The sequence below is a fragment of the Rhinolophus hipposideros genome (genome assembly GCF_964194185.1).
Source record: "Rhinolophus hipposideros genome assembly, chromosome: 11".
Classification (NCBI taxonomy): domain Eukaryota; kingdom Metazoa; phylum Chordata; class Mammalia; order Chiroptera; family Rhinolophidae; genus Rhinolophus; species Rhinolophus hipposideros.
In genome coordinates, this window is record NC_138057.1 from 71,689,966 (window position 1) to 71,717,726 (window position 27,761).

General features: G+C 41.9%; 1 protein-coding gene across 1 annotated transcript; it reads right to left on the reverse strand.

Annotated features, from left to right (window-relative positions):
- Positions 1-49: 49 nt before the first annotated feature.
- STOM (stomatin) lies at positions 50-27,229 on the reverse strand. Its single transcript, XM_081065672.1, has 7 exons — positions 27,059-27,229; positions 15,847-15,950; positions 14,910-14,982; positions 13,605-13,687; positions 9,989-10,192; positions 8,702-8,836; positions 50-2,459 (listed from the first exon to the last, which is right to left on the reverse strand). Exons 1-7 carry the CDS (start codon positions 27,117-27,119, stop codon positions 2,265-2,267), a joined length of 855 nt encoding a protein of 284 aa, XP_080921798.1. The 5' UTR covers positions 27,120-27,229; the 3' UTR covers positions 50-2,264.
- Between the last annotated feature and the right edge of the window lie 532 nt (positions 27,230-27,761).

The following is a 27,761-nucleotide window of genomic DNA, read 5'->3' on the forward strand; positions in this document are numbered from 1 at the left end:
GGCTCTACAAACGGTAGCCATTAATTCAAGACAGTTCTTCAAAGGTTGAATGTTGCTGGTAACACCCATTGATTTTATATCATTTATTTCTCTCTTTTTAAGTTGAGGGTATGCCTGTGTGATTAGCGGGGTGACAGCAAGTAGTGAGTTCCTGTCCTGTTTGGGTTAAGGCAAAGGGAAATGAAGCCAGCCAAGGATTCAGGGGCTGCATGGGTCTCAAACTCCCCAGGGAACATGTGTGGGTAGGTGCCCCAGAGGGAACCTGGACAGGAGAGATGGCACGTGGACTACCGCAGCCTCTCCTCTGCCTCTGGCCCAGAGAGAACACACAAGGGAGCCAGCCAGGACTGGCGGACATGACGTGCCACTTCTGAAACACGAAAACCACACTCTAAGCAGGAAGAAACAGGCTCTCATCCAAAGAAAGTCGGTAAAAGTGCACTCTTTTCCTGTCCAGCATTGGGAAGGGAGGCCACTTGGAACAAACCCTTGCTCTCACACTCCCATCCGAGAGCTCCCAGGCTTCCTCCCTCCCAGGCGATAGAATTCCAGATTATTGGGCAGTGAATCCACAAGGCAGAAAAGTGGAGATTGTTTGGTATCTGGAGACCGGGAAATGCAAGGGACAAAAAGCACTGTTACTCTAAGTCGGAGAAGAGATTTTTCAGCCAGGACGTGTGGTTGTTTCCTGGTCCTCGGTGGTCAAGGGTGAGCCACCTCACACAAGAGATAAAATCGTGATTTTCAAATTCAAAACATAATGCAACTTGAGTTCCGAGTCAAAATGCTCCATACCCATCTAATAAACTCAGCCGAGAACCAGGATACATGGTGGTTCAAGGTTTTCTAACATAAGGTTGGAAATGGGGTGGAGAGGAGGAGATACTTAGAGGCTGGGATTGACAGAGTAATCCAGCTAAGGACAGATATGAAGGGGCTCTCTGGGGAAGGAAGCAGATATCCTGAGACTTCTCTAGGTGAACTTAGAGCCTCAAAGAGGAAGTGATACAAATGTCACCGGCCAGTTTACGGACCAAGAAGAATGCCAGGTTGCTCAGATTCAAAGCCATTTGTGAAACGGAAGGTGCTTCCTAATAGTACAGGTTAAGCAACTGTGGTTCCAAAGGGCTGACCCCTTCCTCTTTCAGCATCAACATATAAGTACGTGAAAGACAAAGGATCTGCATCTATAAAGATACCCTAAGTTTAACATCATCTTCCCAAGCTCATTGGATAGTATGTGCCCAACATACTGTGCGTTCTTTATACCACTTAATGAAAGACTGGTAGCCAAGATATTTCACAGTGTATAACAATAGTGAATAGCACGCAGACAGTAAAATATAATGGGTTTCTGAAGATATTTTTAAAATAAGTATTAGTTCTTAAGCTGTTCAAATAGGTTACAAACAACTATTTACTCAGAGAAATTTTTATTTAAAAAAAACAACTATTTAGAACTTGATATATGAAAACAGGCAAAAGTGAGAAAAAAGCACTTCTGTGACAGGTATTTAGCTGGTTTGAAAGACAGACCACAGAGGAATCATTTACTCAAAAAGAGGCTCAAAGAAGTTTAAAACAAAACCCAACATTATTTTAAAAGGACCTCTATGACAGGACTTAACAGTCTTTCAGAGGTTAGGGTAAGAATTTTCATTGATGTTGATCACTTCCAACTGCTGATAGGTACTAGCAAGAAAATACCTAGTCTCAGGTGGAGATTATTTTAAACATGGTTTGGGTTTAGAGAGTAAACGGATGTCAGAAAATTTTCCTTAAGTAAAATTCCCTGGAAGTAAGGCACATATGGCCCAGAGAAGCTGGTTGTAGCCTAAGGTCACTGATTTTTGCAAAGCGTTTGTGCAGCCAGAGTGTCAGGTGGTGGTCAGAGTATTTTCTTGCCTTTGGCCTGGCTTCTGATAGAGGGTGTAGAATGTCTTAATGACTTAATGAAAGTAAAAAAAAAAAAAAGGATTTAACCTATTACATAATGATCTAAAAATATGAACTTTTAAATATTTAAAGAGGAAGAAATTACATAAATCTCTCTCACACCCACATAGTATTTACAAGCTAACAATCTTCACCTGTTGCTAGGATCACTATACATTCTAAGAACATCACACTCAATATACGGAAAAGGAAAGGGAGGGAGATTAGTCAAGGTTCCCACCCTACCCTCTCCTTGGGGGTTAAAGGCTGATTTGGTCCCCCACTTCATCCTTGGAAGGGAAGAGCTCGTCTCTGTTGGCCTATATGCCTCAGTGTTTTGCCCCCATAATGCCTTGCAACATATCTATGGGCAGAGGGAAGACAATCGTCGAGTTTTTCTCAGCAGCAATGGTGGTGAGTGTCTGGAGATACCGGAGCTGAAGAGCTGCAGGAGATTCACTGATGACCAAGGAGGCTTCTTTCAGAGCCCTGGACGCATTCATTTCTCCCTCGGCTGCAATGACCTGTAGAACGGGAGGAGGAGAGCTCAAACAGGAGAAAATGGCAGGACTCACGCAGCAGTCTTCAAACCGGTGTATGTACGCCTCGGGTACACAAAACTTTCCAGGGAGTCTGCCAGAACAGTTTTAAGGAAATCAATTTCCAGATACTCAGTGTCTTATAACTGAGTATATGCCTGAGATCTTTCACTATTGCCTTTCTCTCATTTTCCAGGGCACCAAACAAAGGAACAATTCAAAATACTGTGTAGAGGTTGAGAAAGCCAGTGACTTTAATGACTGGATACAAATTCTTTTGAAAGCCAGATGGATTTCCAATTCTTTGATTTCAAAGAAAGGAAAAAGGACCTTATCGAACTGCAAGCAGATAGTAATATAAAATAATAAGTAATATAAAATAATACTGAATGTCAACTGTATCTGAAAAAAGAATTTAAAAATTTTTTGGTGAAAGATCTCTATGATTTTTTTTAGCATATAAATTCAGAGGCAGTGCTAAGAATTGCATGACATTAAAACTTCCATTGCCATCGATTTATTCAAACAAGGTTTCTAAGTCCTTATATCTCTAAAAATGAAAAATAATGGCACTGATGCTGAATCTTGTTTCATTCTAGCAATAAGTGATAGTCATCTATAGATAGATCCATGAAATTCAATTCATGAATTGATTTCTCATTCATCTCATTATAAGAAGCATTTCTAGTAAAAGCATATGTATATGGAGAAATTCTGAAACCCCTGGAGCCTTATTTGTAATCAGAGGAAATTTTTAAAAATAATTTTAACTTATATACTAAATATGTTGCATGACAAAATATATTAGGAAAACAATCTGTGGTGGAGGTAGAATGAAAGTACAAGTTCAAGGAGAAAAAGGAACCATGAAAAATTCCTGACTGTTAAAAGAGAGCTTTATTCACATACTTTTAAATAGGTGACGAAATCATTATATTATTTAAATTTCACTGGATACGTTTAAAAAGAATGATGTTAACAGTTTTATTTTAAAATGTCACTATTTAAAACATGCCAGGAATTGTATACTTGGCAGGTATATAAATTCAAAATGAAAAATTTTATATTCCATGTAAAGGGTATGATGAGACATACAGTTTTCCTAAATTCTTTTAGGGTTACATGGGCAAAAAAGTTTGAAATCACTGGCGTGGTGGGGAGAGCTGGGGCTTTGGAGTTAGGTGGACTTGAACTCAAATCCTAAACCTACCCCTTACTAGCTGAATGTCCTCAGAGAGATCAACATTCTGAGCCTCAGTGTGTTATTCTTAAAATGGGACAGCACCTACCTTACAGGACTATTGTGAGGAAGACAGAGAAGGCATATTAAGTGTTGATATATAGACAGTCTATTATATAGAAATGCCAAGTGCCTGATTTATGGATCCACAAATGCCTTAATTCATTAAAGATTCAGAAGCCAAATGAAAGCAGTTACTTTTAATTCATAATTAGGAGAATAGGTATAAAGACACCATAATCATCAAGATTAAAAGCACAGTTCCACTAGGTTGTTCTCATATGGATCTCAAACTATGAACGGTTCATAATACGAAGGTCAGACAATTAAGTTTGCAAACTTAATTGTCTGACCTCATACTCCTGTAATAGCAGGATTGGAAGCCATGGTCTTATGATGAGTGAAATTTCATTCACTTGTCCAGTAAACTTTGGGGGACAAGTTTGAGGTGTCAAGCCCTGTGTAGGAGGGAGGGATAGAGTAAACTTCCTTGCCTCCTTCAAGTAGGGGAGACAGACGTGGAAAGAGGTCACTTCATTTCAGTGCGACAAATGCTGACCTGTATGAGGCAGAACTAGCCCCAAAAGCAAAGCAATTTTTGCAGAAGATGAGGTTACAGAAGTTCAGGATTATAGGATGAAAGCTATGTTGTTGGGACTAAGATGAGGAAGAGTATTTCAGGCAGAACACATGAAAATGTGCTGAGGTATAAAAAAGCTGGTGTATTCCAGAAAACCCTAAGTGGCTGAATACTGCGTGAGGAAGAGGGGAACGGTGGGGCATGGATGGGGCAGGGTCTGCAGGGCAGGGAAGGCCAGGGTCTTCCTTGTACAGGCAATGGGAAGCTGCTGGATGGTTTTAAGTGGATAACCTGCTCAGATCTAGGATTGAGAAAACACTGACAGACGTCTGAGGACCTAGAAGAGAAGAGACTGAGAGCTGTCAGTCAAACTGCTTCAAAGTGGTTGGCGCAGTTCACTGGTGTGGGGGATGGAGGAGGAAATGGATCGGGGAGACTCAACAGCCTGGAGGCTGACCTGTCATGGGAAAGGGGGAAAAGGGACAGAGACTGAAGCTGAGGTTTCTGAGTTTCGCTTGCCAGGGTAATGCCCTTAGGTGAGGTAGGGAATACGGGATGTGGTACTTACTGAGAGAGAGGCCCCAACCATTATTTCCTACCTAAGTCTGTGAGAAGGAGCAAGTGCCAGATAGGCTCAAAAAGAATCGCGAAACTGTACCTCAAGGCAAACACAGCAGAGAATGCACACATAAACCCCTGCCACGAGGACAGCAGGCTCTGATTCTTTCCCCTGTCACCTCAGATGTCCAATTAGGCCCTTTTTGTGTGTCTGGACATGGACCAACCGCAAAGACACCTTATCTCCCGCTACCAATCAATACACAATCTCTTGGCTGGGAAGCCAGACCCACAGGGCTGAGCACACATTTTGTTAATAGGAAAGCTGCTCTGAACGAGCTGCCAAAGATGTGAACACAATACCACTGGCTTTGTCTAAATATAGGCTAAGTATATCCTGTGGAGAGGATCTCAGAAAGCGAAGCAAGGTACTGGTGGGGGGGGGGGCTTCTGCCAAATGTGCAGTGATTCCATGTCAACCAACACTTTGTAGTTACAGGACCATCATTCTCAGGGGTGTAAGGTCGGTACTGCTGTCTCCTTCGGCAGCCCCGGTGGGCTGATCTGGGAGAAGGGCAGAGACAGGTAATCTGTATTTTGCACTCCACCCTCTCAGAAATAGGAGCTTGAAAGCACATGTCAAGCATTTTTCTGAGAGCTATGAAAAAGGAAACAAGGATATTACATTTCATGTCACTAAGAGTTGATCTTGGCCGGCCCGGTGGCTCAGGCAACGGTTAGAGCTCCATGCTCCTAACTCCGAACGCTGCTGGTTCGATTCCCACATGGGCCAGTGGGCTCTCAACCACAAGGTTGCCAGTTCGATTCCTCGACTCCCGCAAGGGATGGTGGGCAGTGCCCCCTGCAACTAAGATTGAACACTGCACGTTGAGTTGAGCTGAGCTGCTGTTGAGCTCCCGGATGGCTCAGTTGGTTGGAGTGCGTCCTCTCAACCACAAGGTTGCCGGTTCAATTCCTCAACTCCCGCAAGGGATGGTGGGCTGTGCCCCCTGCAACTAGAAACTGGACCTGGACCTGAGCTGCGCCCTCCACAACTAAGACTGAAAGGACAACAACTTGACTTGGAAAAAAGGCCTGGAAGTACACACTGTTCCCCAATAAAGTCCTGTTCCCCTTCCCCAATAAAATCTTTAAAAAAAAAAAAAAGAGTTGATCTAAAAACCTTAAAGAGCTTCAGCTAAACATAACTGTAAAACTACTGTGAGAATCTGTCTTCTTGTGACTGGCTCCTTTCTCTCAAATCATGTTTGTGAACATTTGTATGTTCCTTCACTTGTGTGCAGTATTTCTTCATGGGAATAAACCATACTTATCCATTCAACTAGCAGTGGACAGTGGGGGAAGTTACAAAGTGTCACTGTGAATATTCTAGTACATGCCTTTTGGTAAACAAATGAGTGCATTTTTGTTAGGTACATAGTGCCAGTTTTCAAAAGCGGTGGTACCAATCCATACGCTCCCCACCATAATATGAATTCCAGTTCCGCCCTCACCCACACTTGCTTGTTGTCTTTTTTAAAGCCATTCTTATGGATGTCTAGTGTGGCATCTGCTGGTGATTTGAATTTGTATCTTCCTGATGGCTAATTAATTTGAGGAATTTTCTCTGAAGTCTCTTAATCTATAGGTCCCCCTATCCTTTTCTTTTGCAATGTAGTTATTGAAGAAACCATGACCCCCTATTTTCCACGAGAACTTGAATCTATGGCCTTATGGTTGTTGCAGGGTTACTGTGTTTTACATACGGGCTGGACTCATTGTGATTCTGTGTTAACCCTAAACTTAGACAGTCACTGCCAGGGCCCATGAGATTGCTTCCAGACCAACTCTACAGCCCCATCCAAGTAGGAACACATAATTCAGAATTTTAACTAGCTTCCTGTATCTCTTCTTATTGTTATAAAGGGAAGATAGGAACTCCCTTTCGTAACTGGTGAGAACACTTGCAGAAGAAGCTAAGTCTGTCCTGGAAAGTCCCAGGGGAGAAGATGAGGAGCAGAGGGGGATTCTAATCTCCATGGCCACTAACAGACTGTGTGACCTTACGGCAGTCACTTAACTTTTCTGGGCATCAATTTTTTCATGTGGATAGTAGGATGGCAGGTAAGTTTCATTTTTCGAGCCAATTCCAAGCACCTGAGGGTTGTTATCTAAAGTGCTATAGAAGGTCAAGTTTAAGCTCAGTGGAAAACAGTGCTGTGATTAATTACAGGCATGGGAATAGGAGGGCGGGGGAGCAGATTCCGGGCCAGGTATTTGTCACCTTCAGAAGACAATCTCTAAGGACTCTTTGGACTCTGATATTCTATGCATCTATGGATGATAAATTCTGTTGTTTCGTATGATTTGGACATGGGGCTTTTGGTTAATGACATATCTAGGTAAAAATGATTCCTAATTTTCAAAATAATTTGATGATAGAAGGGCATATTTGATGTTATCATAAAAATAATTTCATCTCCTAAATGTAATGATTTTGAGAGAAAGCACTTGAGGGTTCTGCAGTGTCACCAGACTGTCCTCATAAGCATCGATAATCACATTAGAAAAACCTGAAAATTCTGGTTAGTATCAAACGAGCTCCTACTCTATTTGGTACTGGCTAAGAAATTATGGTGCCCCATATGTCGCGTGAAGGGCACCCTGAGAGAAGGGCAGGGTTCTGTGGTTAGCCAGTTATCACCAACTACTGCTATTTTTCTAACAACGAAAACAAAGTGGTTTGCTCCTTCTGTCTTAGGAAATCTGTCAATCCCTCCTACAGAAAGTGCCCCTATTCCTCTACCCATTCACACGCAAGGGGCTGTGGGATCTCATTAGTATCTGACTTTATCCTTTGACCAAAGGTGGACCAAAGATAATCTCTCTGCTGTGAATTTGGAATCAGGACTGGTCTGTCTCCTTTTGTGTTCAGCTAGAGTCAGATATTCTCCCCGTTGAGCCTTCTGCAGTGAGATGTGGCCCGGGAAGTGAAATGACTCCCTCCCTTCTGCCTTGACTCCTTTTGGGTCCCTGGCTCCAATTCTGATGAGGCTTGACTCTGCTTCCTACTCATGGGTTTGGTGAGATAATCCTGGGTCCTTACGCATTATCATCTCACTAGAGCCTCTTTGCTAGGTTAGGTTAATAAATATTTCCTCAGCACCTCTCACAGGGATCATGCACCTATGCAGGGTTAAGACATAGGCAGGGATGATGACGAAAAGAAAGAGGGGAAGAAAGTGGACATCCAAGAAAGAAAAGTGAAAGAAAGGAAAGAAGAGAGAAAGGAAAAGAAAACAGTAAGAAGAAAGAAGACCCTGAGAGAAGAGAATGAAAGAGAAGACAAAAGTAAGAAAGGAATGAATGGTAAGCAAACTGGTGAGGTTGCCCATTTACTCTGAAGTAGGAACTGTTCATTTGTCCTTTATGGGGGGCTGGGAGAATAAAGTACGGGACATGCAATTAATAAAACAATGAGGTGACTCTGTATGTACTAATATACCCGTGAGATGTTAAGTGAGAAAAGCAAGGGGCAGAATAATATGTACACTGTGACCTACTTCTGTAAAGCAAACAAGCCAGTAGTCTAACTAAACCTGGTCAAATAAAACCCAGATAAACCCCAAATGATAATCTGGAAGTGTACACACTAAACTGTTAAGACTGAGGGCCTTTGGGAAGATACAATCTGAAGTGACAGGGAGAGCTTTCCTCTTTCCTAAATACTTCAGGATTATTCCTAAGTGTTATAACAAACAGGTTTGACTTTTTGCAATTAAAAAAGAAAACCCAATAGGAAAGACAAACTAGAAAACAAAACCAAACAAAACCAAACAAAAAGATAACCTTGGCTCGGGCCTCCCGGGATGCTTCTGCTTCTGCAGCCATTGCCCTCTGCAGCTGGTGAGGCAGTTTCACGTCCTTAATTTCCACACGCTCCACCTTGATTCCCCAGTCGTCAGTGGCGTCATCCAGGGTGCTCTGAGAGGAAAAGAGAAGGCAAACTAAAACGGCCAGCCCTAGCCCAGAGGCCTCAGAGCCCATAAGGTGCCAGGGGAGAGCTATAGAGCGGCTAGGTATGCTACGGCAGAAGGAATGCTGAAGTAGGAGCTGGCTCACTGGGGAGCTGACCCCAATTCTGTTACTACTAAGCGAATGCAGGCAACCTTTTTCTAAAAAGGCTAGATATTAATTGTTTACTTTCAGTCTGTCACAACTTTTTAACCCTGACATTGTAGGTCAAAAGCAGCCATGGATAATATATAAACCAATGAGTGTGGCTGTATTCCAATGAAACTTGGTTTATTAAAACAGATGGCCAGCCAATTCCCAAACTGACGTGATTCTGTGTGAGCAGTGTTACTGCTTTGTGCTTTGTGCTTTGACGTCCTCCCTTTACAATGGTAGGAATAAAAATCATACTATCTGTTTCCTATGGTGGTTGTGGGTATCAAGTAACATAGATTTTACACACAGTGAAGTCTATACAAATAATACGAGTTCAGGTTTATAGTACTGTATCTTTTTTGAACAGGTCAGGTTTAATTCATCATCTATTACTCAAGCAACATTGGAAAGCATAAGAGTCACAAGGGAAGTCATGGGACTCACATGGGAGATACAGCTTTAACAATACTTACACCATCTTGCTGAACAGTCTCTAAACTGTCACACTAAGGAAAAAGGTTAGGGGGCAGCCGAATGGCTCAGTTGCTTAGAGCACAAGCTCTGAACAGCAGGGTTGCTGGTTCAATTCCCACATGGGCCAGGGAGCTGCGCCCTCCACAACTAGATTGAAGGACAACGACTTGGAGCTGATGGGCCCTGGAGAAACACACTGTTCCCCAATACTCCCCCAATAAAAATCTGGGAGGGAATAAAAAAGGTTAATACTAATTCTGGAAAGAACTACACACTGGAGAGCATAAAAAAATAATGCATGCAATCTGAGTGTTATTACCCACGAGCTACTTGTGTGAAAAGCATCCCCTTCCATCCAGTTTGGGAAGAACCTTTCTACAAAGGAAAAAAGGCCAGTGATTTCCCGACTTGAATTGATAAAGAGTTCTCAGCCACTGAGCCTCTGCCTCAGAGTTCAGGGCGCGGGGAAGGGCGGCATCGGTGATGCCTCACCTGCATGTTGTGCGCAATCTCTTCTCTGTCAGAGAGGATCTGAGAAAGGTTCTTGGTGCCCAGGACGTTCCTCAGGGTGGTTTGGGCCAAAAGACGGGTTGCTGAGTCCGCGTTGGTGATGTTTGCCACGGCCAGGGTTGCGTTCTGGACGCGGTAATAGACCACACCATCCACACTGACGGTCACGGAGTCCTTCGTGAGGATCTGTGGTAGAAAGGCAGCCATTTCCCACCCGTCAACCACCTCTTTCTTTAATACCACTGTACGGAATGCTATTCTATAGAACATCTTAAACACGCTGATTTTCTTTAGTAAGTGCTATTGACTGATTGTTCCCCCCAAATTCTTATGTTGAAACCTAATCCCCAATATGTTGGTATTTGGAGGTGGGGGTGATGAGGGCATGAGGGTAGAACCCTTATGAATGATTAGTGCCCTTATAAAAGAGACCCTGGAACTCCTTCACCCCTTCTGCCACGTGAGAACACAGTGAAAAGACGGTCATCTATGAACAAGGAAACAGGCCCTCATCAGACATCGAATCTGCCAACACCTTGATCTCGGACTTCCCAGCCTCCAGAACCGTGAGAAATAAATTTTTGTTGTTTAAAAGCCACCCAGTTTATGGTATTTTGTTACCATAACAAAATACCAGAGCGGATGGGCTGAGACAGAAAGCTAATTGTATGTTTAAAGTTTTAATAAAATATACTCATTTATTCATTAATTCTCTTCTTCATTCAACAAACAATGAGATACCACTTAGTAGCAGACACTGTACTCAGTACCAGGGATAAAGTTATGAAAAATCTTGCTCCTACTTTCAAAGAGGTTGGGGTATCAAGGGAGCCTTCAAGGAACAAAGGATGGGCAGTTGTAGGTGGCAGGGGTGATACTTGAACTGTCTTGAAGGAAAGAACAAAACTTTTCAGAGGATGGAAGGTCTTGTGAAATAGTCTTCAAGGCAGAGAAAACAATGTGTGAAAATATGCAGAAGTGTGGGGGAATCAAGGTTTACGAGGATTACTAGAACTGTAAGTAGCCCAGTATTACAAGAACAAAAAGTGTATGGGGAATGTTTTTATAGGGTGAGATCAGGGTAAAAAGTATATTTACAGCATGCTACATATAAATGCTTCATAGGACACAACGTGTAATGCTTCCTACCACCTGCCGGGCAAAGTCCTTAGTGGGCTACACAAGTCCTTTGACAACTGGTCCGCTGACATCTAGCCCTTTGGCCTCCCTCCGGCACACGCTATACGAGACGAGGTGTACATTCCTGCATGCTGCATGTTCCATGTCCCTTAGTGGCCCCTCTGCTTGGATGTCCCATTTTCTCTCTCTCCCTTGTAAAGCTCAGACTGGCACATCCTTACTCATCATTCAACACAGCTCAAGTGTCCTTTTCTCTGTGGAAGTCCCCTGACCCACTTGGCAGAGTACACTCTTCCCTTTGCACCTCACTGCAGTGACATTATTCTTTACTTTCCTATTAGATAGGAATTCCTTGAGGGTAGTTTGTCTCTGCCTCGCCAGCACCAGCAGAGAGATCCCTCATTTGTGAGAGGGGGCTAACAATACCCCTCAATTCTACACAAATTTCTTTGAAAATCAAGTAAGAAGATGTTTGTGAATGAAACCCTTTTGACAGGATAAAGAGCTATGTAAATGGAAAGTAATCGTCATAATCATTACACAGCTATTTAGTCCTGCCAGGCCTCAAAGCAGTAAACCCTTCTTTTTTTTAGGAATCTAACTATACTTGTAACTTGGAAGAGAAGTGGGAGATTTGTAAATAAATGTATAGTATGTTACCATCCTCTGTGAAAATCATTTCCCATGATGTGACGGGAAAATGTGTATCATTTCTAAACAAATTCTTGCCACTGCGACTTTGCCAGAGCCAGAGCTGAGGCCGCAGGCTCTCTGCCTACCGTTTATCGTAGGCAGAGCGTTGACCTCCCCTGGCGGTAAGTTCACAGGGGATGGGAAAAACAAGGGCCTGCCAAGTTCCAATCCGCTCTGCGTTCAGCAGCTTGGAGGAGAGGAGAGAGCAGCTGGAAGGCAGAAGCTTACAGCCACCCTGCCAGATGCTGGCGATGTTTATAGAAGAAAATGCCAGAATTCCCAGCTCCCCTGAAAGGGGCTCCTTCTGAGAGACAATTTTCCCTGAAAGATGGGAAAACATGCACAGAATACAGCGATGCTCACATCTTGTTTTTGTGGGTACAAATAATTCCTGGTGTCCCTACAGAGGTGTGAATTATAAAAGTCTGACCTCACCAAGTACTTGGATCAGCACCGAGGCTGGTTTCTGGAGTCTGTGAGGGGAGGAGGCAACGTGGCCGGGCTCCCCGACCCTGCTAGATACCTGGCTTTCAGCCAGGAACTACTGACACTCTTCTTTTCTGTCCCTCCCTTTCATTGCGTTTTTCAGGCTTTCTGTCTGCAATAGCTTCTATGTCTCCTTAGACATGGGTACCAGGACGGCCACCACTACTTCAGGGGCCACGAGGGACCTCACGTAGAATGCACTGAGCATGGAGTTGTGGAAAAAGCACTGGACAGGGAATGGAAGGGGCTATATTTTCGTCCTGGCTGTGCCTCTGTGGTCCGGGGGATTTCCTTTGTCTCACAGCCACCGAATACTTTCTAGGGATTCTGCTGTGAGCTTCAGCTGTGATCGTAGCCGTGAAGTAGTTTGAAACAGCATGCAATATTTACTAATCTAAAACAGTATATGCTTTATCTAAAATGCCAAAGGAGCAGTTTCTAATTCTTTGGCAGCTAACCAATATATCTGGAATAAAATCAAGAACTTCAGGAAGAAGAATACCGTGCTATCTAGGATTTTCTGTCAGGAAACCCAGAGGAGAAATGTGGTGGTAAAAATGATGACAACAGGGATGATGCGAACATTATACTTACATCAACATGACACTACGTTTTGGGATAGTAATCACTTATAGTGCACGTGACTGTCAGTCCCTATTCGAAGCACGTGACATATAACTCATGGCGTCCTCCTAAGAACCCTATAAAGTAGGTCCTACTATTATAGTCTCTATTTTGTAGATGACAAAACTGAGGCACAGATCAGTTAAAAGCTTGCTCATGGTCATACAGCTAGAAAATGACAGAGGCACACAAGGCTCTAAACCTATGGAAGGGCCCCGTGTCACACACATGGCTTCTGGTACACGGCCATTTGTATCAAATAAAAACATGAGGTGTGTCCTCATCCACCTTATTGACTGGATCTGGCACCGTGCGACTTCTGGCTCTTCCCCAAAGTCAAAATGAGGATGAAAGGTAAATGTTTTGACATGGAGGCCACCACGACAGCGCAACTAAAGACACTCACGAAAGAGGACGTCCAGAACTGCTTCAGAAAGTGGCAAGAACGATGGGATAAGTGTGTTCCAAGTGAGGGGAAGGATTCTGATGGGGATTCCTGGCAATGTGTCTTTTACTTTAATAATCTTTTTTATTTAAACCTTCACCGTATTGTTTGACCACACCTTCTATGCTCCAATCAGCACACAATGCCACCTCCTTGTTAAGCACTTTAACACACCGTACCTCAGCGATTCACAGCAAAAGTCCACCTTACCTCCTGCGGAGGAATATCAAATGAAATGGTCCTCATGTCCACTTTGATGAAGCTGTCGGTGCATGGCAGGACGAAAAACAAACCTGCAACAAAGATCCACCGAAGGTTACAGGGAGATACCAGCACTTCATCGGTTTACTTCACCAATCAATTCTTTTTTCTTTTTTTTTTCTCTTTTTATTTTATTTTATTTATTTATGGGGGTGACAATTGTTAGTGAAATTACATAGATTTCAGCTGTACAATTCTGTATTACATCACCTATAAATCCAATTGTGTGTTCACCACCCAGAGCACCAATCAATTCTAATAGCATCAACCTAATCGACTCTAAGTCACCAACTCATCTCAGCGAATGAGCCAGAGGTCAACAATGTTGTCCTTGACTCCTTCTGCTAACTGCCCCACCAAGGCCTGTGGATTTCATTTCCTTTCTCCACTGTGACTGGCACTCTTTCATTTCCACTTAGACCTATGCCATCACTTCCCAAGTCATCTTTCTATTTCTTCCAGTTTCTCTCCTGCGATCCATTTTCTAAGCTGCAAGCAGGGCAATCTTTCCTGAAATAGAAACTCCTGAACAAGCCATACAAAGTCCTGCACGATCTGCCCCAGCTGCCCTCTTCAGCTGTTCCCTTCTCAGTGGCGTGCCCTGCACTCTGGCTGGGCTGAGCAGCCTGCCTTCCTCAGCCGGAAACACTCTCCTCCATATTGCTTTGTACGGGTTGCCATTTCTGGCAGGAATACCTCGGCTCTGACCAATACCTTTTCACGTCCAGATTCAGCCAAGTTGTCACCTGCTGAAGCCTTGCCTCATCCTACCAGTTCAGGTCAGTCATTCTTCTCTGGGTTTCCACAGCTATCTGTGATTACTTAATTATAACACTTATCGCATGGGATGGTAACCAGCTGTCTCTTTGTTGGTGTCCCACCTCTAGACTGGAAGATCTCCGAGGGCAGGGACCGTGTTTTAGTCTCCTGTGAATTCCCAGAGCCTGGAGCACGGTAACTGCTTAATCTCGAAGTTTGCCAAACAATATGACTTAAAGGCTTTATTTTCGTAGGGAAGCTCATGCTCAAACTTCCGTAACTGCAGCTATTTGTGGCCTAATCTTTATCAGCTCAGATGGGAAGGGGAGGGGAGAGATGGGAAGGAAAAGGTGATTCCAGCAAGACTGGCTAGCACCACAGCTACTGCGATACAAACTGTTTTTCAGTCAACAGAGAAGAGACCTTCATAAGGGAAATCATATCAATAAAAGAATTTCAGTTTCCAGGCAAATAACCTAGAATTCTAGTACTGACCAGGTCCTTTGGCTCCTCCTTGTAAAATGCGACCCAATCTAAAGATGATGGCTCTTTCATATTCTTTTATGATCTAGATTAAAAACACAAATAATAACTTAATATGAGGAGTACAAATATTTATGTGCATAGCTTTTTAAATATTTCTGCTCTAAACATGTTACATGCCTTTATGTTATTCTCTTCTCTATAATCCAGATTATATCTATAAATAATATATTCAATGTTTAATACCTCCACCAAGGATATTTTTACTATTACCTCACTCCTCAGTCGTTAACATTATTATTCAATTACTCATGCATTGTTAATACAGAAGAAAAAAGCGACAGTCTTGATAGTTTGTCTGCGGATTCCTTAAATTATAATAAATGTATCTGGAAATTCTTGGAGCATATGTTTATCTTTTTAGGAATACGTAAATGATAGTAATTTATCAAAGTATTAATAACTTTATAGAAAAAATAACCAGCATTTGGGAAGCACTTATCATGGGCCAAGCATTGCGATGAGTACGTTTAAATACATCAATTCATTTACTCCTCAAAAGGGCCCTATGAAGTGGGTGTTCTTATTTCCTCCCATTTTACAGGTGAGGAAACATGGCAAAGGTCACAGCATAAACAATGGAGCCAGCAGTCAAATCTCAGCATCCTGACTCCGAAGAACTTATTCTGACAGAACCATCCCCTATCCCGGACTCCAGAACACTTTAGATAGTGATCTTGACTTCAAACCTCAGAAAGGATTGACTAAACAATGGCTGAAGAAAAGTTTTAAGATTCCATGATAATAGGTGACCAGAGTGACTTTTTCAAAAGAGAGATAAAGGAAAAAGAATTACAGGTCAGTATGGTCTCTGTCTATCTTACACACGCCCACACAAAGTGGGTTTATGTAATTAGGACTTGACAAATGCGAATGAAATATTCTTTACCTTTATGCACATCCATACTGATATTGGGAAAGTTACAACTGTGAACAAGAATGAGACAATCACCAAAATCCATCCACAAGGTCCAAGGCCTGTATTGGGGCTTTCTGTGGAAAACAGAAAACACACAGCTCTTATCATTCTTACTAGCACACTCACCGCTATCTTCATCCTATGAACAGCTATGCTTGGCATTAGACTGTTAGGTTTGTGCAAAAGTAATTGCGGTTTTTGCAATTATTTTAACCTTTTAAACCGCAATTACTTTTGCACCAACCTAACATGTTTTTACATGAGTTTTTGCATCTAATCCTATAACAACCTGAAGTGCAGGCACTACGTTCCCTAATCTACTTAACATGATAACACAAATATTTTTCACATTACTCTTTATCCAGCAAACACTTATTAAGCACCTAATATTGATTATGACCCGTGCTTTGCACAAAAGTGGTAAAAGTGAATCTGACCCAATCCAAGCTACCAAGAAGATAATAAAGTTTAGTGTGGAAGATAGACAGACATAATTATAATACTAGATGGCAGTAAGTGCAGACATAGAGTATCTGTTCAGAATATTTTGAAAACACAGAATAGGAGTAACTCACACAGTTGGGATGGAGGCATTCTATTATATCAGTTTCATCTTCCGTGAGAGTCATGTCTGGACTCATTCTTGTAGCTGGTGCATACAGCTACCACTCTGATTGCCTTTTACTACCATCCTGGGAATTTCCCTTCACCTCCCCTGTTCTGTTCCCCACTTCCTGTATCCAGTGTCTTCCTCATTTTTACTTTACTTTTCCTTTCTGTGATGGACAGAGGGACTGAGTAGGCCAAGTGATACTATCACTTTTCTTGTCAACAATAGAAGGCTTCCACTCTATTTCCAAGAGCTGTTAAATAATGGGAGGGAGACTGGCAAGATGGGAAGAAGTACGCCAGGTACGTATCACTGCTCAGAAGAAAGGGCAAAGATGGCAGTGGGACAGTACTTTGAATAAATCGGGGGCCAAAAACAAAGCAGAGAGTTAAGGCTGGGAGCATGGGAGAAAAAGAGACACACAAGTTGGCTCCAGGTCAAGTGCTCTAAAACACAGGATGAAAAACCAGAAATACACATGAGTACTGTGGTAATCTATCACTTTGTAGTTTTCTGATCCTGTGTCATAGTGTGAGATAAATATCCTTACGCATACTTAAACAAAAGTGATCAAAGTTAATCCTGGAGAATTCTAAGTTATAATTTTGGGGGGTACAGACATATTCACTCAGAGAATATTCTAAGCAAGGCCACAGTGCTGCTTGTCGAGAAGGCTCTATCAGGTATTATTATTATAACTGATAATAATCACAGCAGCCATTTTTAGATGGTTTGTTATATACTCCAGGCACTGTGTTACTTCAGACATGTATCTCATTTATTGCTTACAAAGCTCTGTAAAATGTTTTTAATTCAATTTCACAAATGCGGTAACTGAAGCAACATGACTTTCCCAAGGCCATACAATGGAATGCCTGGGATTCAAATAAAGGTCATTTTACTCCAAAGCCCGTGTTCTAAATCAATTCACTCTTTGACCCTTTGTCTCTGAATAAAAAATCCTCATTAAAGAAGTTTTTGTGTTTGGAGCACTTAAGACAGTATTCGAACTCGGAAAACATGGTAGGAGTTCTGAGAATGAAATCTTATATTTCTACAGAGGAAGCCTTCTTAATTCCAGCTGTGCCTATTTATAGCAAAAGACAGTCTCAAGACTCTTTGCCAGACTCAGGTCTAGGTTTCCAAAGTAAAATGGATTCCAAACAAGGAACAGTTTGGCCACAAATCCTTATCTGACAGCATTTGGTGCCTTCTAAAATATTGCCCCAAGTCTCCCATACTCCAGGCAAAGCACATAGATCTGTGTCTCAAACATGCTAGACTACAAACTCCCTGAGGGCAAGGATGTTTCTTATTCATTTTTATATTCTCAATGTCTAGCACAGTAACCTGCAGAGAGTGGGTATAAAATAAAACACTTCTGACCAAGCTTTCCAGCTAGATGTGTTTTTTCCTTTCTCTGAATCTCTGAATGGCATTTATATCCCTTATTAGACTGAGATTTCCTGAGAATATGGATTGTCTAAGTTTCCATTTTAATTCTGTTATTTCTTAGTTGTGTGACCTTTATTTACCTCTTTGAACCTTAGTTTCTTCACCTATACTATAAGGATAATGAGACTGGCCTTGCAGGTTTGAGGTAGTGCTCAATAAATATAGGTGGTTGTTCTCTGTAATCCTATTTTACTCAAGTGTTCAAATTTTCACACTAAAAATGGGAAAATAAGTAGCATTTAACCTTTTTGGAAAAAGCCTCTTAAACTATTTAATTTGCCCCTGGGAGTGGCTGGTTAGCTCAGTTGATTATAGAGTGTGGTGCTGATAACACCAAAGTTGCCAGTTCGATACCTACATGGGCCACTGTGAGCTGCACCCTTCTTAAAAAAAAAAAAATTTGCCCCTGACTTCACGCCTCCCTGCTGCCAGGCGAGGCTTGGACATTCAAAAACCCTCAAGAAGCTCATTTATGAACAGAATTACTAAATTATTGAATTATTATTTACATGAGGAAAAGCCAAAAAGTCCAGCCCAGTTTTTTTGTGCTCAGTTTCCATGGACACGCTGTGTTTTTGAAAACCCCACCTGAGTACATGGGAGAACAGATCAAGAGGAACAGGAAATTAAGTGGATATTCTGAAAACTGCGCTTGGTCCTTCACATTTCAAATGCTCAGCTAGAAATAATCAGAGTGTATACACTAGGGAAATGGCACCATTTCATATTATTCTAGTGCCTTTAAAATGAACCCATTCTTTTTCTCAACCCTCAAAATTCTTGCCTACTTGGTTATAGCTCAAACATGTACACAAATCACATGGCTCCGAGAGGTGAGGCTTAAACTCCACCAGGACCTAAATGAACCCTTAGTCACCTACATGGCAAAAGAAATTCTGTTACTCCAAAAATTTCATGAAATTCATTTTCTTCAAGGTTCCCATCATTACCTTGAGGACTGACTTCTCCCTACCAGCTTTATGAAGTAAAAGACAAATGATGAGCAATGAATATTCCTGAGATGTTTTGGTTGATGCATGTGTTGATAGTTTGCAGGATGGGAACATTCCTAACGGTGAGTTCAACCCATGATTTTTGGTTGTAAATACTACTCTGCCAGGGTTTAGAGTATTTGTTTTCTTTCACTACCAAACTCTTTCCTCAAAACTACATTAGAATATATTTTTAACTAACCAAAGCAAGGTTTTGAAAGTGTATTAAGCCTATACATTAACTTTTTTTTTAACTGAACGTTCAAACTGAGCTTATCTCCAGGAAACATAACATGATATTATTTTTAAATACTGCTTTTTGAAAAATATAAAAGCAAAATATTGTCACTAAATAAAAATTAGAAAGTATAGCTGAACAAATAGAAAAAGAAACATAACCTATACTTTATCTCTGGATGGCAATTATTTTCTGCCTTGCTAAATGTGCTTTAAAACTTTTCTATCCAACATTTTTTTCAAAAATGAAATAATGGTATACGTGATGATTTTTAATCTCCTCCCCCCCATCTTCTGAACATGTTTTCACATCAGTACATATTCTTCATTATTAAAGATTGATTAATATTCCATGAACATTTTGGTTGTGTCCAATTTTCTGTTAAAAACTGCTGCACTGAATATACTTTTATATATTTAAGTTTTCATAATCCTTGTTATGAATACTAATTTTGCTGAAAAGATAAAATTACATTAATTCTTAAATTCCTCTCATTCTGGAGGTATCTTATTATGACTACTAACCATTTATTGAATGCCTGTTACTTGTCAGCCACAGGCTACCTCCTTATAAACATTATTTCTAATATTTACAAAAATATATAAAGTAGGTATAAAATGTTCCTCTAGGAGTTCCAAAGTAATAAAGCAAAAGACTTTCCGGGAAGAGACAAAAGAAAACAAACAAAAACATGAAACAAATGGGGAAGAAAAAGTTGTACAGAAATTTTTGTTTGGTTATCTTCGGAAAAGCAGTAAAATATTCTTTTCAAGATGATAAGGCACAATTTTAGAGCACTGTATGCTATTAATGATCCCATATCAGCCAATTTACATTAAGGTCAACAGAACTTGGCCCTGTGTAGTGGAAGGCATATGGAGTAATAAATTTCATTTATGATCACCACTTTCTTCTAAAGTTCCAAAGATACTGGACTTTCTCTTCAGGGAAAGGCCAGAAACATGACTTACGCAATACAGAAAGCCTGACTCAGTCATGTGCATCTCTATGCACAAAGAGATAAGCCAAAGAATTATTGAAATACCTAAGTAGCAATGCTTAAAGGACAATCTTTTCCTTCTCCTTTCCCGGATTGCATGTGAAGCACTTCATGTTGTAAACTGCCAAGAACAGTTTTGTTTGGGTGGGGACAGATAGGATGGCTAGGAATTCAGTCTCAAAAACACATGCTCTCTGGTTCCAGCAATTTTTAAAGGGGCAACAGTAGGTCAAAATGATAGGTGTTGGCAATTTTGGAATTTTTCATAAAAGCACATATATTCAGGAAGGAAGTGTTCTTTTTGACCACTATTCACGAGCGAGTCTATGTCAGGATTTGGTGACTTTTCCTGGAGAGGGCCAGAAAATAAACATTTTAGCCTTGGTAGGCCATAAGGTGTACCCCACTACTGAATACCGTGCCGTTCATGGCTGGGTTCCAACGAAACTGAACTTATGGACACTGAAATCTGAACTTCATGTCATTTTCATGTGAACAAGATATTACTTTTATTAAAACCATTTATAAAAGCAAAACTATTCTTAGCTTGTGGGACATACAAAAACAGGCAGCCTGCCAGATTTGGTCCACAGGCCGGACGACCTGTTCCTGTCCTATGTCATACAACTATCTCTTTGAGGAAGACTTCATAAATTAAACACACTTGATCTTTCTTCCAGCTTTGCGATTAAGGGTACATTTCCCAGATTCCCAGTTTCTCTTTCATTTGATTTTTTTTGTTTTGTTTTGTTTTTTTCTCCCTTTGCTTGTTTTGAAACAAGGTCTTTATAAGACCTGATAAAAAATCAAGGTGAAAACAGGCAAAAGGGCAGATAAAGTGTGTGAATATAAATACATCTTCAATTCATCAAAATTTTACTAATTCAGTTTTTTCAAATGACTGGAATTTTAGGGAAAAGAGACAAAGAAGGGAAGAAAACAACAGGAGAAAAGGAAAATAAGAGAAATGGAGAAAAGGAGTAAGGAGGAGAGTGACAACAAAATGAAGACATCATCCTGCAGAAAGATTAAAACAGGTAGAGGTAAGAGAGAGGCAGAGTTTAGACATAGTAGGGTAGCAATAAATGTATATTGAAAAAATAATGATATTTACTAGGACACCACAACTTGCAGCTCCTTTGGGCAGAAGCTTTCTAAGCAAACAAGCACAGACTGCAACCCATCTTTCAAATGATTATTTTAATTAGGCACAGTTCATCATTCTTCCCATGCCCTTAGCTTTAAACCTCTAGGGAAGAAAGAATTCTCTGGGCTAGAGCGGCTACAGGCCAGACGGTATCAAGTTCAGAACCCTGACTATCCTCTTGTAACCATCTATAGCTATAAATACTGGACTAAAATAACTGATACTGGTGAAGCATTATGTAATTTGAATCACAAAACTTAAAATATTTTTATCATGCAATATTAAGGAAAGGAAATGGACTAATCCTTTTAAAATTTTCAAGAAAAGTTGAAATAAAGGGAGTCCTTTACTTAGCTTGAAAAGAATAAGGAAAGTAAATAGGTATAAATATTTTCTTTCGCAAGCACCTTGAGGATTTTCTGTAGCTTTCCTTCATTCAAATGTTCCTAGCCATAAAACAAGAGGGGGAAAAATAAGTGAGAGTATCATCAATAATCTTAAATTTGAAACTCTCAATCTTAAATAGGACACCACCCCCCCACACACACACCCCAATCTCCTATCGCACTTCACCCTCCTAAAGGGACATTTAACACACCTATAATTATTCAATGTCTTCTTCATGAGATTCTGGTCTTGTTAAAGTAGGACAGCATATTGGCTTTAGAGTTGGATCTGCCACTTACTAGCTATGCGATCTTGATAAAGCGCTTAATCTGTGCTTTAAATAGGGGTAATAAGAGTATCTCTTTGAGTATTAGTGTGAAAAGTAAGTGAGCTACTATGGAAGATACCTAGTACCAAACAGGTACTCAAAAAACAGTCGTTAAAGAAATAGTTGTTGAATGAGTTGAGTGATTCTGTTGTTTCTTTGTGGGGAAGGAAAGAAGACAAATTGAAATCACACTGTCAGCAGACAGGATCCAGGACTACGATTCAGAATTAGCCTCTATCCCAAAGCAGTTGTCTTACTGCTTTCCTTGAATGTGTTCTTTGCTCCTTTTAAAATCAGACCTTTCCCACATGTGAGGCTAGAAAATTTAGGAAGGTAGAAAGATGTGTGGAATATATCCTTGTCTGGAAAGACAGCAATGGTTATGTTCAGAAAAATGGGAGAGAAAAACAATTTCATGATGGTATTAAGTTAATTCAATTTAGACTAGGCCTGAAATATGTTAAAACAAAACAAAACCCTCCTACTTCTTGTTTTTTTTTTCTTCAGCTCTTTCACTTGGACATCTTAAAAGTATCTGTAATTAAGTTTTTCTCATAAAAGTCTTTGGAGGATAATATCATTTTAATAAAAAAAACAACAACAACAAAAACAACAACCGGGAAACAGAAGAAAACTAGATCATAAGGTTCCCAATTCTTCAGCTGAGGCCCAATAGCTAAGCAGTAGCTAAGCGCTTGAGGTCTTCGTGTCAGATTCCAACTCTACCACTAAATGTTTGTGTTAGTAAAATGAGAGAAACGAACACTACTTACACAATTGTTATGAAGATTAAATGAGAAACTACGTAAAGTGCTTGACACTTAGGAAGCATTCAATGAATAGTTGACATTATTATGATCACAATTTTAAGATTATCATTGATATAGTTTTATAGGAATAAACTTTTTACTAAGTCAATTGCCTTCTGGGACCTGCACAACCTAGAGATAATATCAAGACTCACAATCTGCTTGGGGACTCCATCTCTGGAGGAGAAACAGACCACATTTGGGGAGGTAAGTGAGACTTCTAAGCTTTTTTGGACCGTCTTTCATATATCTTTTAAACATGTCCTGTATAAATTACTAGGCTTTCTGAAAAGTCCTTAACTTTTTTATTCTTTGTTTTCCTCACTAAATATCTTAATAATTTACATTTTAAAATTTCAAAAACATTCACATAGAATTTCTCATTTGATACTCAAAACCTTGGGAGATAGGTATTTCAGTAAGATTATGCCCAACGTATGAATGAGGAACTGACTGGCGGTTGAGAGACTTATTCAAGGTACCCAGGTAGTAAGTGATGGTATTGAGACATCAATTCAGATCTTTGAATTCTAAGTTCCACTCTCATGATATACATTACACCATCTTAACATAAAGCGCACATTCACAACTGGACAAGAGTAGTATAATTTTCATTGATACTTTAAGACAGACATTTTATGGTTTGTATCTTTAAGGTTAATCTACTGAATGCTTGTGATTCAAGTTTTTTTTACTAATCCCAGAGTACAGACAAAGATTCAAAAAGAACGAGGGAAGAAGTATATGTCGGTAGAGAACTGACACTTCCTTCTATTGACTGTAACATCTAACTTCTTTTTTCCCACATTTTAAACAAAAGGAGATTCCTTATTACGTACAATATATTTTCTTGACAATTATAATCACTTTATTGACAATATAAGCCTAGACAAATTGTCTGTAATAAGAACATGTAATAAGGGACATGACGTTCACACCCTAAAATCAAGTTTGGATTATAACAAACTTAATGACCTGTAGACTGGAAAATTTCTCCACCAACAGAAGCCAAACAATTAACAACGTGATTTACTCCATGGGGGAATTTATCTCCCTCCTCTGCTTTTTCCTTTCAGCAAACATTTTTGCAAACCTAGTATGTACTTGATACTGAGCTAATTACAGTGAAGGACACAGTCTCTGTTTTCAAAAGCTCTCCTGGGCTAGCCCAGTGGCTTAGATGGTTGGAGCGCCGTGCTCCTAATGCCGAGGTCGCCAGATCGATTCCCACATGGGCCAGTGAGCTGCGCCCTCTACAAGTAAGATTGTGAACAATGGCTCCAGGTCCCTGGAGCTGGGCTGCCGTGGAATGCCGTGGGCTACTGTGTGCTGCCATGAGTGGCTGGTGGCCTGCTGCCGTGAGCGTTGTGAGCGGCAACCGACTACTGGTGACTGACTGTCTCAGCCAGGGGAGCGAAAGGCTCATAATACCAGCACTGGCCAGGGAGCTGTGTCCTACACAGACTGAGAAACAACGGCTTGAACCGGAGGGGGGCAGAGGTGAAAGAAGGAGGGAGGGAAAAAAAAGCTCTCCTGGTCTAATAAAAGTGATTATAACTGATAACTATAATACAAATATTAAGATAGAGGTATGTACAGAACATAAGGCAAACACAGAGAACAAATGCTCACAACAGTTTTCAGGAAAATGATTTCTACTTAAAAATAGATTTTGAATCCAATTTCTATCACTTTATTAACATTAAAAAATCATTTTTCTTCAAAGCTAACCAGGCAATCAGTGACTGTCTTTTACAGTATAAAATTGACACCATCAGGTAGGACCAAGAACCTATTTAATCATTAGAAAATAATAATAGGCCCGGCCCGGTGGCTCAGGCGGTTAGAGCTCCATGCTCCTAACTCTGAAGGCTGCCGGTTCGATTCCCACATGAGCCAGTGGGCTCTCAACCACAAGGTTGCCAGTTCAATTCCTCAAGTCCCGCAAGGGATGGTGGGCTCCGCCCCCTGCAACTAGCAGTGGCAACTGGACCTGGAGCTGAGCTGCGCCCTCCACAAATAAGACTGAAAGGACAACAACTTGACTTGGAAAAAAGTCCTGGAAGTACACACTGTTCCACGATAAAGTCCTGTTCCCCTTCCCCAATAAAATCTTTAAAGATAATAATAATAAATGCCAATTTTTGCAGACTTGGTCCTCCGTTTGAGTTACTTTATGACCATTAATGGTTTAACTAGATTAATTATTAAAGATGTTACAAAGTTCTTTCCTATCTGATCGGTTGTAACAACGGAAATAAACAAATCAGTCCCTTGCTTCTGAGTATTTTCAGGCATTGTCTCAAAGGGATTTATTTGTTCTGTTGATGTGACTCTTAGTTATAATACATTTCTTTGCAATCCACTTGCATTATTTCATTACAAAATGAATGAATTGCCTTTAAGAAAAATTAGTCTTGCCCTAGGTTGGTCATATTTACATTCCTAAGACTAATTATTAACAAAAACATAAAGCGACACAGTTTGGGCTTTTATATTCCACTGCTTCACTTAGAAGCAGCCCTCTGGAGCTGTTTTATCCAATAAATAAGTCTTGATTGAAGCCGATTCCACTGGGCGTTCTTTGTTATTTCTGTCTCTCACCCTTCAGTGAAATACTAATGTGTGACAAAGACCTCAGTTTGGGTATGCATTTTGGAGGTAGCTCTAGGATAGGGAAATGACTGGTTAAATCAGATGGCCCAAGTTTGAAACCTAGCTCTGAATCATGCATTGGTGTGCGTGGTTTTTCCTCTTTGAGCCTGTTTCCTTGTTGTAAAATGTCGGATAATGATATCTTCCTTGTGGAGTTGTTAGAGGATTGCAATTAGATAATGTTTGTAAAGCACTTGGGCTGTGTTTGGCACGTGGTAAACACTTGATAAATTTTAGTCATGGTTTTCCTAACAGTGTCAGATCTCTACGGTTTACGTTTTTAAAAGTGAGGGATAAAGATTTCTATAATTCTTGTGATGCTCCTAGAAAGGAACTAAAGACAAGGATTGCTGGGCAAGGGAAATAGGCCTTATCTTATATGGGGTGAGTGGACAAGACTGGCTTTACGAAGAATCAGAATAGAGGAGTCCAATATAGTTTTCTTTGAGCGGGTGGTGGAAAAGCCCACCCAGCATGCTACATTTCCTTCACTATGTCATCCTGTCTGACATTTCATCCTTAGAAAAAATTCCTTTGGCTCACTAAGACCCCCTGGGAGGGAACCAGTACTCCTGAGAGGTTTATCGCCAGCCTCTCTTATCAATCCCCTAAGTAGTTAGCCAATAAAGGTTCAAGATGATAGCCTTCTCAAGGGTACTAATTCCTTCACAGGAGAACAAGATTGAGCCACAGTTGCTGCCTTCATGAAGGCCCTAGAAGGGTCGGGGAACTTAAGAGTTCCTTGCGAGGGACAAAAGCCCCAAGACCGAGGTCCCTAGGACAAAGTAAAGTGGAGGGTGCAGGATGGAGCACAAAGTGAAGCTGGAAAGAGATACCAGAAGAATGCCAAAAAGACTTCCTCCTTTTCTTTAGCAAATGTGGCCCGCCCATTATGTGTCGCGAGCTGGGGGCAAAACCTCACAGGTTGGTCTTGCTTCTCACATGAAATTGGCCGGGGGTTTTGGTGCGGGAGCAGGAGTTCTTTCCAGTTCCGGAGTAGGGTGGCTTACCCTGGGGGTGGGCGAAGGCTAAGTGGAGGAGATGGCCTCCGAAGGGATGGGAAGGGAAGGGAAGGGAAGGGAAGTCGGGCGACAGGGAAGACGTGAGGTCCCGAGTGTGGAGTGCAGGTGTGAGCCCCGGCTCCACCACTCGCGGGCCGCGAGTCACTTATGCATTTCCTCGTCCGCGTGCATGACAGGAGATACCGTAATGAACGGAAAACTCTGGCACAGGGCCTGGCATCTGGCAACCGCTGGATAACGCGAGCTCCTGCTACGGCTTTGGTATTGGAAACGCGCCCGGCTGTGGGCGCTTTCACAGTGTGCGGAGCACGCAGCTTGCACTCTGTACCCTACCATCTCTAAATCTGCCCCCCAGCCCGCGCAAAGCAGGGATCGTCATCCTCGGCGTAAAGTGAGGAAACCACAGCTTTGAGCAGCGGTCTCACAGCCAAGAAGAGCGAAAGACGGGCCTGGGATCTCCGGGCTGGGGCTCGTCCCGGAGGAGAGGGGTGGGGGACCGCGGGCCATCCCACCGGCCTCGCCAGGGGTGCGGGGCTCACCCTGAAAGGTGCCCGGGAGCCGCCGGGCTTGGGTGTCCGATGTGCGCCGCTTGTCAGACATGCTCCTGGAGCCAAGTCACCGCTGTCGCGTAGCGATAACCGAAACCAGAGCCGGAGCCGCGAGGAATGCCCAGTGGGGAGATGCCGAGCCCCAAGACCCAGGCTGAAGCCCCGCCCCTCCCAGCGACCCGGCCAATCGACGCCCAGCATTGAGGACACGCCCCCCACCCGCCCGCCCTTCCCCCGCGGCTGGTGGGTGGGCACCTCCCGCAGGGTTCCAGGGCCGAGGGGCGTGGCCTGCGCCACCGGAAAAGAGGAGCGGGGGCCACTAGGCGAGGGCCCGGGGTTCGTATATTGCGGAGGGGGCTGGGGGCTGCTTTGAGGAAAAGTTGCAAATAAGAGAAAGGCACCCTTCTGGACAGACGCATTGGAGAGAAGATGGTGCCCTCCCAACGTGGTTGGGTCGGAGTGGAGGGGAGGAGGCGGACGGGCACCCGATGGCCAAAGTGAGGGAGCTGAGGCCATCCCTGATCTTGAGGACCCGTGGTGTGAAGCGAAGGAACCGACGTGATCGCCCTTGAGCCAAGGGAGTGAATTCGAGTGAGGTGCCTTTATTCAAACAACATCCTTTTGGAGTCCCTGCTGTCTGCCAAGGGCAGGTGGTGTAGTGCACATGGGGCAGATACGGTGCCTGCCCTCTTGG

Excerpts from the sequence above, each read along its gene's own strand:
- STOM (XM_081065672.1), bottom strand. The coding sequence starts at position 27,119 with ATGTCTGACAAGCGGCGCACATCGGACACCCAAGCCCGGCGGCTCCCG. Across the intron at positions 8,837-9,988 it reads AGATTGCGCACAACATGCAG|AGCACCCTGGATGACGCCAC; the intron begins GTGAGGCATCAC and ends TTTTCCTCTCAG. Across the intron at positions 2,460-8,701 it reads CCCGGGAGGCCCGAGCCAAG|GTCATTGCAGCCGAGGGAGA; the intron begins GTTATCTTTTTG and ends CCCGTTCTACAG.